Source organism: Anguilla anguilla, chromosome 13 (genome assembly GCF_013347855.1).
Source record: "Anguilla anguilla isolate fAngAng1 chromosome 13, fAngAng1.pri, whole genome shotgun sequence".
In the NCBI taxonomy this organism is placed as follows: domain Eukaryota; kingdom Metazoa; phylum Chordata; class Actinopteri; order Anguilliformes; family Anguillidae; genus Anguilla; species Anguilla anguilla.
Genome location: NC_049213.1, coordinates 10179717 through 10193707, shown reverse-complemented (window position 1 = coordinate 10193707; position 13991 = coordinate 10179717). Strand labels below are relative to the sequence as shown.

The window sequence follows — 13991 nt, the reverse complement described above, 5'->3', positions numbered from 1 at the left end:
ATGTCTGAACACGGGCATAATTCCTAAAATCTTTTGAAGCAATCTGATCAATTTCACATTTGTGTTTATCCACACTGATCTTTACATTAACATGTTGACAGATGTTTAGAATGTTACCCATTCTCAATTGTGGACTTCAGAAACTTTTCTTTTTTGATATTTGCTGACATTTTAGATAGAATAGGTGTAGACAGAATATTTCCCGGACAGAGATGCGATGTTTTTCTGCATGTCCATAAAAGTGCCACGCAACAGAAGACGACGGCAGTTCATGATGTAGACCGGAGGACATCCCATAATGAACGCCTCCGTGTGCTGTGCTGAGCTTCCTCGGTCCTGTTAAGCTGGATAAAAACACATCACAACTTTTTTTGTATAGGACTAGAATGAACATGCAAATGTAAGGTAGAATGCCCGAAGTCTGGTGGAAAAATAAAGTGTTTATTTCCAAACAGTTTTCCGAGAATACATTTCCCATGGCTCCGAGGAACGAGTCATGTGATCACCGACTCCTTCCTCCAATGCGATTTTCACGCGTTTACAAAATAAAAGATGACTTTCCAATAAGCGCAACAAAGACTGACTTCATCTGGTCTTCCCATAATACACTTCAGCAAGAACCCAAAACTTTCCACACGGAAGACACACTCCGTCCGGCGGCTGCAGAAATCTGCTGACCGGAGGTGGTGAAGCCGGCCTCATACGTACACAATAAACAAACCCCTTTCATTGCTTAGCAGTTTATTTTAGTTGGTTTCAATGTTTTTTTTTCGTGACAGAAACATAACTGAAATCCACATAACCAGATCAATTATTAGATTTACAGTGATCGTCCTTCCACTATCCACCTAGTGCAAAAATAAAACGAGCGAACGTGTCCGTCAGGGAGGGGGGCGGGCGACATTCGTCCTTCAGGTTCGTTCCAGGCTTCCATTTGGCATAAAATAAACGATTGTTTCCAAGGACGTGCACAGCTTAGCAACCTTGGGTAAACGAGTGCTGTCCATGGGAAGGGTGGGGTTACACAGACTGAAATGACCCAGCAGCTATGAGTACGGCCAAGTGCTGCTTCCTGAAAGATGGGCTCCAGGGAGATGTGACAGCTTTTAACCCTTTATGGTGTAACACAGACCCAGGTCAAATACGTATTTGTTTTGGATTCAAATACTTTTCTGTGCTGTATTGATCTTGTCAGGCAAGATCCGTAAAGCATAGAAAAGCATTTGAATCCAAAACAAATACGTATTTGGCCCAGGTCTGGTGTAGCATCATGATTAGAATGTCCTTAACTGAACATTCTAATGCTGATGTCACAATCACTGCCGGTAACAGAAAGCAATGGAGTTCTAGAACACTCTTCTTGGAATTTTGAAAAAACCATTCCAAAAAAACCTACTCCTCGAAGGGTTAAATGGGTCGATTCTCGCCGGAGGATTTAGCCACGCCGCTTCCCCTTCCTGTGAGTTCCCCCCCCGTGTGCTCTGGCTTGAACGGAACGTTCCTTACGGAAGACGCGCGGGCGCCCTCTCGGAGGTAAGCACAGCGGCCTGGATCCAGGCTTTCTTAAAGAGGGAGCGCACCAGCGGCGCCTCACGCGGCTAACAAAGCCGAAACGAACCGGCAGGACTCGCGCGGCTCGCCAGGGCGTCACCGCCGACGGGGGACGCGGAGAACTGAGAGGCAGGAAGTGGCTCGCTTACTCAGAGGGGCGCGCCAAGAAAGGAGCCTGACAAACTCTCCAGGAGTCCCTGGTCAGCCGAATCACAGACGCCAATAACTGTGCGAGCGCGTGATAGCTGAATGGAAATGCACAACAGTCCTATCATAATTATGATAAAAATCAAACCTGATCAGAAAAATAAATGACCGGCATTGATTAAAATATACATTGCGTGATAAATACACAAAGCTAGGGGATCACATCGAGCCTTTTTGTTCTCGGTACAGTACTCAGAATCTGGAGTAAGGACGTCGTGGCCGTTATAAAAGAGAAAAGTGACGTCGTGGCCGTTTTGAAGGCCGGGTGGTCACGGATGAAGTGCAGGCCGAGGCCTAATTTAATTTGGGGTTGCGTGGGGTGGCTAACGTCCCAAACGGAGGGGCCGCAGTTCTGTCCCGTTGAGTCCCTTTTACGATAAGACTGAGGAGGGAAACTACGGTTTTCAGTGCATGCCGGCATTAATGCACGCTCACACACACGCACGCACGCTAGGCTTCTATTCAGCAACTCCGACAGGCACACATACCATTAGTCAGAAAGCAACGTTGGCAGCTGCACTGGCTAGCGATGACAGCACTGGGGGGGGGGTGAGAGAGCTTCCTGGCCTTCGTTTGAACTCATTCAGCTGGACTGTTCAGCACTGTGAGCGTGTCACACACGTCCTTTCATACTCCGCTCACGTGTACACATAAATAATGAGCGTGTGCGCACATGCCCCGCCCCCTCTCCCTCTTCTCTTCCCCCGGCTAACTGAGCGCCCGGGGCAGTGTCCGGGAGTGGTGGGGGGTTCACGGGAAGAGATGCAGGTCCAGTTTGGGGGCCCACTCCAGGGCGGTGTTGACCACGGCGAGGGCGGCGGCCCCCAGGGCCACGGTCAGCCCCATGACGGCCAGCCGGACCAGGCGCCTGGCCCGCGGCCTCGCCACCGCCATGTCCTGGGCCTGCGTCTGGGCCTGCGCCTGAGCCTGCGCCGCCGCCGCCGCCCGCTCCCTCCGCCTGCGCCGCAGCACAGAGTCCGGCTTCTGCTGCGCCGACGCCAGCTCGAAGTCCTTGAAGGTGGAGGCCGCCGTCCTGGGGGAGCAGAGCACACAGCGCGTCAGAGCCGCAGATACGCTAACGCTACACTCATTTAGCACAGCGACTGATAGCGTAAGAGCTCAGGTGCATTCACCTGAGCCATAACAACAGAGCTGGCTAACAACTGCCCCAAACTAGTGAGAACAGGTGCACCATCAATGGAGCACTAATGCGACCAAGTTAATAATGTATAATACAACGCACGCACGCACGCACGCACGCACGCACGCACGCACGCACGCACGCACGCACGCACGCACGGTACCTCCCACTTCAGAACAACGCTACATAGCGCTGTTGAGTCAGGGAGGGGGTTTGTAATGTAACTGTCATAGTCGATGAGAGTCAGGGCACGACTGGGTAGGTGGGGGGGTGGGGTGTGGGTACGGGGGGGGCTCTTACTGTTGGCTGTTCTGCTGGGCGGCCTCTCGGGCCATCTCAGAGGGGGGGAACTGGACGAAGAGGTCGCCGGCGCGGCTGATGAGCGTCTCGTACGGCAGGTCCTGGGGGATCTGGGACAGGAGGTGGTGCACGGAGGCCATGTCGCACTCGCACTCCAGCACCTCCTCCTCCCTGTGGAGCACGATCTGCGTAACACGCACAGAGAGAGAGATCAGCGCCGTCGCCTCCTAATCAACACGGTCAGGGGAGTGCGTCCCCAGACCACGGAGACAAAATGTGTGCAAAAATGATTGTTGAAAATGCAATGGAGTGTTCTGAGCTTCAAAAATGAATAGGAAAGGCCAGGCTGAACTACAGAGGGGAACACCAGAATGAAAACCAGCATTTTAGCAGGGACTCTACTTCACAACACATTTTCTATTCACCCAGTGCAGGGCCCAGACAGCCTGCTAGCCACTGTTATACAGGGTGAGCAGATTGCCTGGAGGACTGTGTGTGTAATGCAGTGGGAACCTTCAATAATGGCAATCACAGTAGGAAAACCCATAAAAACACAGTACGGCTGAAATGCAGAGCACATCCAGATTTTATCAGAATGAGCCGGAATGCGCGCAAAGGGACCTGAAATATGGGGCTTTGCCCCAAAAAAAACAGGACATCTGGTCGCCCTACTGTTGCATTATTCACGTTGTCTTCTCTGTGTTCTAAGAAGTGTTGGCTGCTGCAAGCCCAGAATAGCACTAATGCTCCACTTCACATCATGAAGCTTCGATTTAGTTTGGAGCCCAAGATGTTAGCGATGTTATCGATAAACATATCTGCATAAACCTTTTCATTTTCACAGCAGTGGTAGGCTTGACAAGCATTCAAATTTCATTGTCATTTTCTAATTTCATTGAAAACTAGTGCTTCCTGTCCGAGGACACAAGAATACAATACGTCCTGCACAAATGCATTTGCAAATCTGCATTTCCGGACAATTCAACTGCTCTTTCACATCCGTTCTAGGAATTGTGCAAAAGGACGGCCATTTGGATATTGGCAGCACGTGTGGTGAAAGTGCTCAAAACCAAATTTGGAACACATTTACGACGGTTTACACGTCACCGGCACACCGAACTCGAACCATAAACCGCGTACGCGTACAGACACGCCCCCGGGACACTCACCACCGCAGCGAAGTAGATGGGCATCAGGGGGTGGCACGCCAGGAAGAAGTCATACAACCGCACCACGTGCCGGAAATCTGACAGCACGTGGCCGAACCAGGTGATGAGCCAGCTGAGGGCGAAGATGGTGCCCACCTCCGCCCTACACAGACAGGAGGAGGAGGAGGAGGGAGAAGGGGCGGCAGGCTGACAGTTAGACACAAACACCAGCTCGAGATTAATCGGCGGGTTGGCGGTTTATAACCGAACTAAAGCTACTCATTAACTTCGTACACGTCCGTAAATAGGAGAAACTTACAATTACTGCGCACTGTCTATGTAGAGATGCACTTTGCCAGGAATAGTTTTGGTAACACGCACATGAAGGGTATAATGGTAGCTATTATGAATTTGGTTGCTGGGAAACCCTTTCACTCTCTAACTTACAGTGCTTACTATTAACGCTTTGTTCAGTCAGCTCAGGACACCAAGCATCACCTGACATGCTGTGCCAAACAGGACAAAGTCCGTGGTTATAATCGCTGTTCCACCCTAAAGCCATTGCCACACAAAAAAAAGACTGTACAGACGGTGAAGTTTTACTTTGCGCTTTCAAAACAGAAAAGACTCATAAAGAACGACTAAGCAACACAACAAATAAAATAATAAGGAGAAATACGACAAATGTTTTATTTCAGATACTTCGATAAGCGACACTCATGTGAGTTCACGTCCTTGTAATAAGGATGAGTGAATGAATTCTTACTGCTGCATGAAGTCGTGCACCTCAGGGTTGACCCGCTCGATGATGGGCATCAGATAGTTTAAAATGTGCTTAGTGTTGTCCATGGTGGGGTCCATAAAATCCCTGCAAGAGAAGAAGTTCACACTCACGCAACAAAGCAACGGACACGGCCACCCCGAAGGAAGCGGCAGCAAAGCGGGGAGCGTCGTCGCCAGCGTTTTCGTGGAGGCGCCACACATTCACGGGAAGGGGGAGCGGTTTGACAACAGCGACCCCTGCTGGTCGTGTAGTGAGGCCTGCTGGGATGGCACTGGAGGGGCTGTTGGGGTGGGGTCGGGTGCGGGGGGGGGGTAACCCGTCTGAACCAGACGTCAGCCTAGAGCTGGATCACATCCGGACCGTGGTCACGCCAACCGAGCCAATTAGTGCCCCCAGGCGCGAACGCGGTCCGGATGTGACCCAGCCCTAGGCTGAACCACCACACACCGTGTGGTTCAGATGGGTTCCCCCCTAACCCTAACCCTAACCCCCCCACCCGACCCAGACCCAACAGCCCTGCGTTTTGACCAGTCGCCCATATATTCCCCTGCAAAACTGTGAATGGTCCTGCTTTAAAAAAAAAAAAAAAAACTCTCAACTAAAACACTGGAAAAACTGCTTCCACTGTAGCTCCACTTATTGACAGACACCCTGCCATACCAGTTACAAAAAAAAAAAAAAGGAACGTAATATTTAAAAAGGGAGGCAAATATACACATGTTCCTGGGCTGCTTTTGTTCTGGGCGTCCTGTGTACTAAACTGTCTTATTTTCCATGCAAATAATAGCCCAGCGGCTCTCTTACAAAGCTTGTTCCTGCTTCAGTGTCCTGAGGACGCACCATCATACAGGATGTACTACATGTTAAACAAACAAAATGGAAGCAATACAATGAAGACAGCCAACCGTGCACTGTAAACTTGCCAAACTTGTCATTTAACGGTTCCATAAGGTCTAAGAGTGGATCGGCTTCTGCAGGATTAGGATTACAGCTCTGTTCTATGTTACCGACAGCTCCGCTACCTGTCCACAGTCAGGGAAGTGAAGCACAGCTGAACTGAGCACACCCATATCTGAGCTGGTGGGTCAATAAAAGCGAAGCGTATCAGTGCCTGAGCACAGCAGGTCATGAGATCAGGGGCACCTGAGATGGTGAGTCAGAAAAGTGCAGCACAGTCACACCTGAGGGTGGGGCTGAGAGTGCAGCACAGTTACACCTATGAAGACGGGTGAGTAATGGTGGATGGAGAGGTTCTGTACTGCGATGGTGGGTGGAGAGGTTCTGTACCTGAGATGGTGGGTGGAGAGCTTCTCCACCAGGACGGTGGCCAGGCGCTCCCCCAGGACGAGGAGGAAGGTGACCACGATGTCATGGTAACCCTGGTAATAGTGCAGCTGGGGGTTGCGGTCGAGCACGTGCAGGATGATGTCAATCAGCTCCTCCTGGAGACCCTCCCTCTGGTCATCAGGCATCCCTGCACAGGGCGCCACAAAAAACACACGCGGTCAGGTCTCTATACATGACCGCAAAACAAACACCCAACCGGGTTTCCTTCTCTCAAAATAGATGTGTTGTATGTTTAATGTTCTATGCATACACATTACATATATTCTCTCACACGCACAAGAGTTGTAAAAACTATCGAAAGCACCACATGAAGCTAAATCTCAATTACAAAGGTAACTACACAGGTGAGTCATATGACAATTAGAACTTTCATTTGTGAGTTTCCAAAGAAACATGAGGCAACTAACATAGTCCCAAAGAGGCTAAATAGTTTGTGCCTGACTTACAGGTAGATCGGACACAACAACTGCCACAAAGTTATTTAACGTGACATGGTGAACAATGTTAAAAACCAAAGAACCTCAGCTAGCCTGCAGTCCCTATGGAAGCTCAGCTAGCCTGCAGTCCCTATGGAAGCTCAGCTAGCCTGCAGTCCCTATGGAAGCTCAGCTAGCCTGCTGTCCCTATGGAAGCTCAGCTGGCCTGCTGTCCCTATGGAAGCTCAGCTAGCCTGCTGTCCCTATGGAAGCTCAGCTAGCCTGCTGTCCCTATGGAAGCTCAGCTGGCCTGCTGTCCCTATGGACGCTCAGCTAGCCTGCTGTCCCTATGGAAGCTCAGCTAGCCTGCTGTCCCTGTGGAAGCTCAGCTAGCCTGCTGTCCCTATGGGATATCCTGCTCTTGGAAAACAACCCAAGATGAAAAATATCGAAAGACTGAAAAAGATAAAACACTGAGGATTGTCTGATCCTGAATGCACCAAAAATATGCTCTCAGTACTGCACTGCAATGTTCCTATGAAGAGTTATGAAAGTGAATTCCACACATTTTCATTCTAAAAATAACACGTTCACAACTTTTATTTTTCCAACCAGTTTCGACTAGGATGCCAAACAAACCCTCAGAGCAGAGCAACTCAGCTGCCTGGGAATAACACTGTGAATGCGACATCTAGAGCAGAACACCCCAGACACTTTACTGAAGAACCACCAGTCTTTCGGTACCGATGGCAGCCCGGAACAAAATGTACCCAGCAGGACTGAGCACACACCAGAGCAGGAGGATTATCAGCAGAAACCCGACAAAAAAAAACAAGGGGTAAACGTGCGGTTAAGAAACATCCCGAACCGACTCGGCCATTTCAATCGACTGAAATGTGCGGGTCATGTAGAGGGTCACGCGCTTACCTGGCGGAAACCTCCGGAGAGAGCGACGCACATCCAGCAGCACCTGGTGGTAATCCTTATGGTTCTCCCTCAAGTCCGCCGCTATTTACACACAAAGGCAAACCTCCCTCCAGCACGCTTATGGGCAACCATGGAAAATATGACGGCTTCAAGTCTCAATATGCGTGCTATTATCTCTGAGAATTCACTATTTGTATCACAAATGTAGCTTAGCATAGTGAACTTAAATTTAGGACTTTAGCCATACATGCATATACACTTGCTAGTCTAGGAATGCGGTTAGCCAGATCTGTAACTGTTGCTCCTGTTACTCCGGTCAATGTAGTGTAGGTCGCTCTGGATAGGAGAGTCTGCTAAATGAATATACTGCTATGGAATGTAATGAACATCAACGTTATGACGGCATCGTCTGAAGGAAACGGTGATTAAAGATTATCACTGCATGTTGCTATCGTCTAGGGCCTAGGCTACAAACTCAGCACTCGTGTGTGGTTTAAGAACTTCATTAATATCCATCGTTTGACCCAGAGCTGCTCAGCCCTGTTCCTGGAGATCTACCGTCCAGTAGATTTTCATTTCAACCCTAATTTGGTGCACCTGATTCTACCAATTAGCAGCTCAATGAGATCTCTAGCGGTTGAATGAGGTGCCCTTTGTTAGGGTTGGAGTGAGAACCAACAGCAGGGTACGTAGACCTCCAGGAACAGTGTTGGGCAGCTCTGTTTTAGCACATCAGTTACATAGCTTTCAGCGGCTGGCTCGTAATGGTGGTCAGCGATAAAGCAGCCCGCTGTATGTGTGGCTTTCGCCCCAGTGGCTCTCCTACCTGGCTTCTCGGGCAGGTTGTCCGTGTTCATGTTGAGCAGCTTGGGCCACACCTGGCAGCGGATCTCGTCGGTCAGCAGGCCGCCCTCGCTGATGGCCATCCTGCGCAGGGCCGCCACGTCCACGGGGGTCACGCTGAGCGCCTGCGCGATCTCGCCCATCTTCCTCTTCCGCCGGGAATCCCAGTCTAACCACATCACAGCCACATCAGTCCACGGCTCAGCTCTGTCCGTCTGAAGCCCACATGACAACCCCAGCAGCCCCGAGCGTGTCTCTGATGCAAACACCAGCATCACAAATATGTGATTAGAATGTTCTTAACTGAACATTCTAATGCTGATGTCACAATCGCTACTGGTAGCAAAGAGCAACGGAGTTCCAGAACACTGGCTTAGAATTTTGAGAAAACGTTCCAAAACAACTACTCTTCAAAGGGTTACCCAGCAACCAGCCCAGTAGGAGGACTGTGGCAATGCTACAACAGTCAGCAAGGAGACTGGAGGATTGCTAAGACCGCCCTTCTGGAAGAGTGCAGAGGGAGCCACTCCAATACCCTTTCACCGAGTTACCCTGACTAATGAGGTCATTTCCCAACACTGCCCCTGCAGGAACCGGAAAGTCCAGTCCTATCTGCCAATGCCAACATGCAGCAATGGGAAAAGCCGCAAATGGTTATGACTGCAGGTGAAGATTTTAGGAGCGGAGTGCAATGATGGCACTGATGAGGGGTCTGTTCTTTGTTCTTCAGAAACAATATTACATTACATTACAGGCATTTGGCAGACACTCTTATCCAGAGCGACGTACAACAAAGTGTATAACCATAACCAGGAACAATATAAAGAAGTAACCAATGTGCTTACAGAAATTCACCTTAGACATAAAATAAAGTGGTGTATAATAAAGTGTGTAGAGGGTCTTGTGGAAAGGCAGGTAATGTATACCACGTCTTTGCTGCAAGTTATAAGTGCGAGTGTTAAGTGTATAATTTACTATGTAGTCCGCTGGTGCCATAAATACTGTTAATCAAGCAGCAAGCTGTAGTTAAAGAGTTAGGCAGATCTCCTGTCGCTTGTGGTTGCTACATTGCTACATTGCTACATTTTCAGTAACACCGTAACGACGCTTGGATAACTCACCTGTCTACAGATTTAATGCACTTGACATGCAAGCAGCTAAACACAAACCAGCTATATTTCCACAGAGCTACGTTGCTATGAATCATTATTAATTATTAAATGCCATCATTAAGTATTTGTAGTTACAAATTATTCGAAGGTGAACCATTATCAATATTTATTGGCATAACTGATTGACAGTCATATGGCAATCACTTAAGTGTCAACTACCAAGCAAACTCGCTAGAAAGCCTTACTGTGGACACATTCATTGCTAGCTACGCCTTTAACATAAAATAAAGCTAACGATAACAGTGTTTATCTAGCCAAGTTAGGCTAGATTAAGTACCAACCGATCTTGTTGGGTACCTTTCGCTGTCAATAATGCACAGCTAGCTAAGCTAGCAACAAGCGAACTAACATAGCAAGCCATTTGTGCAAATATAGCTATCAAGCTAGCAGTTGTAATGCTCCAAAACGCATCGTTTGAGAGAAACCTTCATTGCCGGTGAACGAAATAGGGTGTAAATAAAAAAGGCCGTGATGGAGAAACCGACCACCATACCCTGTTTGCCGATTCCATTCAAAGGAGAAGAGGCACCGACGCTTTTAGATTTTTTCAGGTACATCTTGCCAGTCCGCTCATTGTTGTTGATCGTTTGATGCGTCTTCTCTTCCACTTTCAATTTAGACAGACATTAGAAAAACTGAAAATATTCCTCGCCAGCAACAAAAATGAGACCAGCGGTCGTCTTGATGAATTAGCTGGACTTGTTCATCCTCCCTCTCCCGCCGTGAAACGGAACAGGCCACATCACTGCAGCCAAGCACGGGCTAGTTGGCTACTACCCGCTACACTGACAAATACTAGCACTACGTCATTCAAAACGTGAATGATTCGCTCTTAGGTAGATGAAACAGTGTTGTTTGTGATGCTATGACTCAGTTACAAACTCGTTAAAAACAACGGTTCGCTTGACGCTTAATTTTTTTCATATCTTGGGAAGACGCGCCTCCTGGGTATGTTTCAGCTGATCTAGTTGTTAAGACGTATCGAAATCGAAATGGCGACTGGGACTTGTAGTTCCTCGTGAAATTTTCACGTCAGCTTTTCTATTACGTTACTGAATCAATTTTAAAAATATGTTCACGCTGTAATCAGAGGTTCCCAAATACGGGAACGAGACCCACTATTGGGTTGTGGGAGGGACTGAGGTATGGCCCAAAATACAGATGGAAAAATAACGTATTTGATATCAGTACTTTCCACTGACATTTTTCACCATAAGTGGTCTGACTGTACTATCGTGATAAACAAACCTTTAAGGAATAGGCCTTATCATGATGTGACATATTCTTTTGGTTTATAGTTTGTTTTGAGTAAACACGTTCATTAAGAATAATGTAAAACTTTAATGCCCATAATATAGGCCTAATACTAGAGGTTATGCATTTTGTATTTTTATTTTTGCGCATTTATTGTAGCATTTACAGAGAGCTCCATAACATTTAGGACTAATATATATATTTTCTTGATTTCTTGATACACATTCTCAGCTTTTATTTAAGGGTATTTTTATTCACTGGTTTCACCATGTAGAAATTACAGCACTTTTTACTAAATAGCCCCCCATTTCAGGGCACCTTAACGTTTGGGACATATTGTTATGTAAATGAAAGTTGTCATGTTTAGTACTTTGTCGCATATCCTTTGCATGCAATGACTGCTGTAAGTCTGTGACCGACAGACGTCACCAGGTGCTGAGTATCTACTCTGGCGATGCTCTGCAGCCATCTTCAGCTGCTGCTTGTTTTGGGGGCTAGGTGCCTTCAGTTTTCACTGCATTAGTGCGATATATAAGGAAAAACAGAAGAGAAACTTTTCCTCAGGTGACTGAGAATGTCAATGTTTGACCCCTACAGTGAGGGGGTCCGGTGACGCGGTTATGCTGTGGAGGGCATTTTCCTGACAGGGTTTGAGACCACTTGTCCCCTTAGAGGTAAATGTCACAGCAAATCAATACAAAGCTATTCTCAGTGATCACCTTTATCCTATAATGGAACACTGCCATCCTGATGAAAGTGGTCTCTTCCAGGGTGGCAATGCCCCCATCCACAGGGTACGAGGAGTCACCGAGTGGTTTGAGGAGTATGAAAATGATCTGAATCATATGCTATCGCCTTCTCAGTCACCAGATCTCAACCCAATTGAACACCTATGGGAGATTTTGGACCGATGTGATACAAAGGGCTCAAAACATCAAAACACCAAATGAGGGAATATCTTTTGAAGAATGGAGTTCCATCCGTCCAGTAGAGTTCCAGAGACTTGTAGAATCTATGCCAAAGTTCTGGCAGCTCGTGGTGGCCCAACACCTCTTTAAAACACTTTATGTTGGTTTTTCCCTTTAATTTATTACCTGTCTGTATTTCTCCAATATAATTCTAATTTTCACCTCTTTCCAAAAAGTACAAAGAAAAAACTTGGCACACTGGGATGATTTGTAGTCTATTTAATTCTAAGATATCAGCCAGCTAGCCAATGTTCTTCAGAGCATTCTCACTTTCCTGCCAAAAAGTATAGACTATAAAATTACAAGTGAACGCAACACGTTGTAGAAGTTGTGCTGTTTTAAATTATTATTTTAGAAAAATGGAGAGAACGATATGGTACAGTACTCATGTCAGGTCTATTAAACAACAGTGCTGCCTTAGCACAAAGGGCACCTGCACATTTCCGCAAATCTAACCAGTTATACTTATATTGGTTGCACTTGATTATAGGATAATCCATACCAAGCAATCACCAATGGTACATCAGTTTCAACTTAAGCCCACATTATCAGTAATTATGACCACTCTGTGGTACTGCTCTCATGTTATGCTCTGGCAGTGATTGTGTCCCCTCTGTCACCATGGCAACACTGTAGCTCCGGACCGCTGCGGACAGGCGATTGTCACACCGCGCTTCGGTCATCTTCGTTCTGAGTATGCGAGAGATATGCTCCCTCTCTGCCAGACTGCCAGTGGGCTGCTTTGGAATACCGCACGGGTAGCCTTACCGGACACAGTAGCTACCAACTCTGGTACCACCGCCTATAGCTGACAGTGCAATAGGACAATTACAGTTTGTAGCCTTTTCATCGACAGTCTAAAAATTTCTTTGAATTTTTTTATAATTTGAGGGTAGTCATTTGATAGCTGTGAGCAGAGACAGCAATAAAAGGTTACCTAAATAACTACAGCACATCAATTTATCGCTACTTCAGCATTTAATCTGTATTAACCTATTTAGTCCATAAAAATGGCTGTTTTATCTGATATTGTAGATATCAGCATTGACAATCAAAAACATGAAACGACACCGGAAAAATACAATCTTAAAAAAAAAAGCAGTCAAGCACTACTTGTGCCCCACAACAGAATGCCAGTTAAACTTTGCATTTTATTCACAAACTCATTACAATGGTCTCATTAAGGCAACACAAAATATACAGATAGGATTTATATATATATATATGCATATTTATATATATATTTAAAATGTTTTATTCATTTATTTAACAGGCCATTCACTATCATCACTAGCATTAACAAGATTATGTTTACTCAAGTCTGAAAAAGTCATGTGACATGGTACGGAGACTTTTTACAGATGGGTCCTTCGGCTGGGGCTGCATATCAAATCAGTCGAGGCAGAAGTTTCCAGAAAGCACTGGCAAAGAACCAGCGGAATCTACTCAAGCCCTGACCTCACGCTTAGAGAGGAAAACGCGAAACTGACCTCAGACCAGTGCTTCCGGGCGACTCCCACCTACATCCTGTCAAACACTTCTTAGAGAATCCATTTCAGTAACACAACAGAAACTGGTGGGGCCTTCAGCTGTCCCAAGCAAGGCCTCGCGCAAGATCGGCTAGACCAGGGCTGTCCAATGTTATCTGAAAAGGGCTGACGTGGGTGCGGGTGATTTGCTTTAGCTGAGCACTGAGACACGTGATTCAGCTGATCAAGGTCTTGATTGAAGACCACGACTAGTTATCGAGTTGAATCAGGAGTCACGACGCCGGGCTAAAATTAAAGTCTGCACCCGCGTCGGACAGGACACCCCAGCTTTAGACCAACTGAGGCATATCCTCCAACACCAAGCCAAAAACATGGTTAAAATAATCTGCCACATTCATGGAGCAGACCAGTAACTAACAAAAACAAACAAACAGAAAATAAAA

General features: G+C 47.0%; 1 protein-coding gene across 1 annotated transcript; it reads right to left on the bottom strand.

Annotated features, from left to right (window-relative positions):
- Positions 1–236: 236 nt before the first annotated feature.
- tbc1d20 (TBC1 domain family, member 20) lies at positions 237–10838 on the bottom strand. Its single transcript, XM_035388165.1, has 8 exons — positions 10330–10838; positions 8648–8833; positions 7822–7902; positions 6419–6605; positions 5114–5215; positions 4369–4510; positions 3200–3384; positions 237–2791 (listed from the first exon to the last, which is right to left on the bottom strand). The coding sequence occupies exons 1-8, from the start codon at positions 10391–10393 to the stop codon at positions 2509–2511; spliced, it is 1230 nt and encodes a 409-aa protein (XP_035244056.1). The 5' UTR covers positions 10394–10838; the 3' UTR covers positions 237–2508.
- Positions 10839–13991: the final 3153 nt, after the last annotated feature.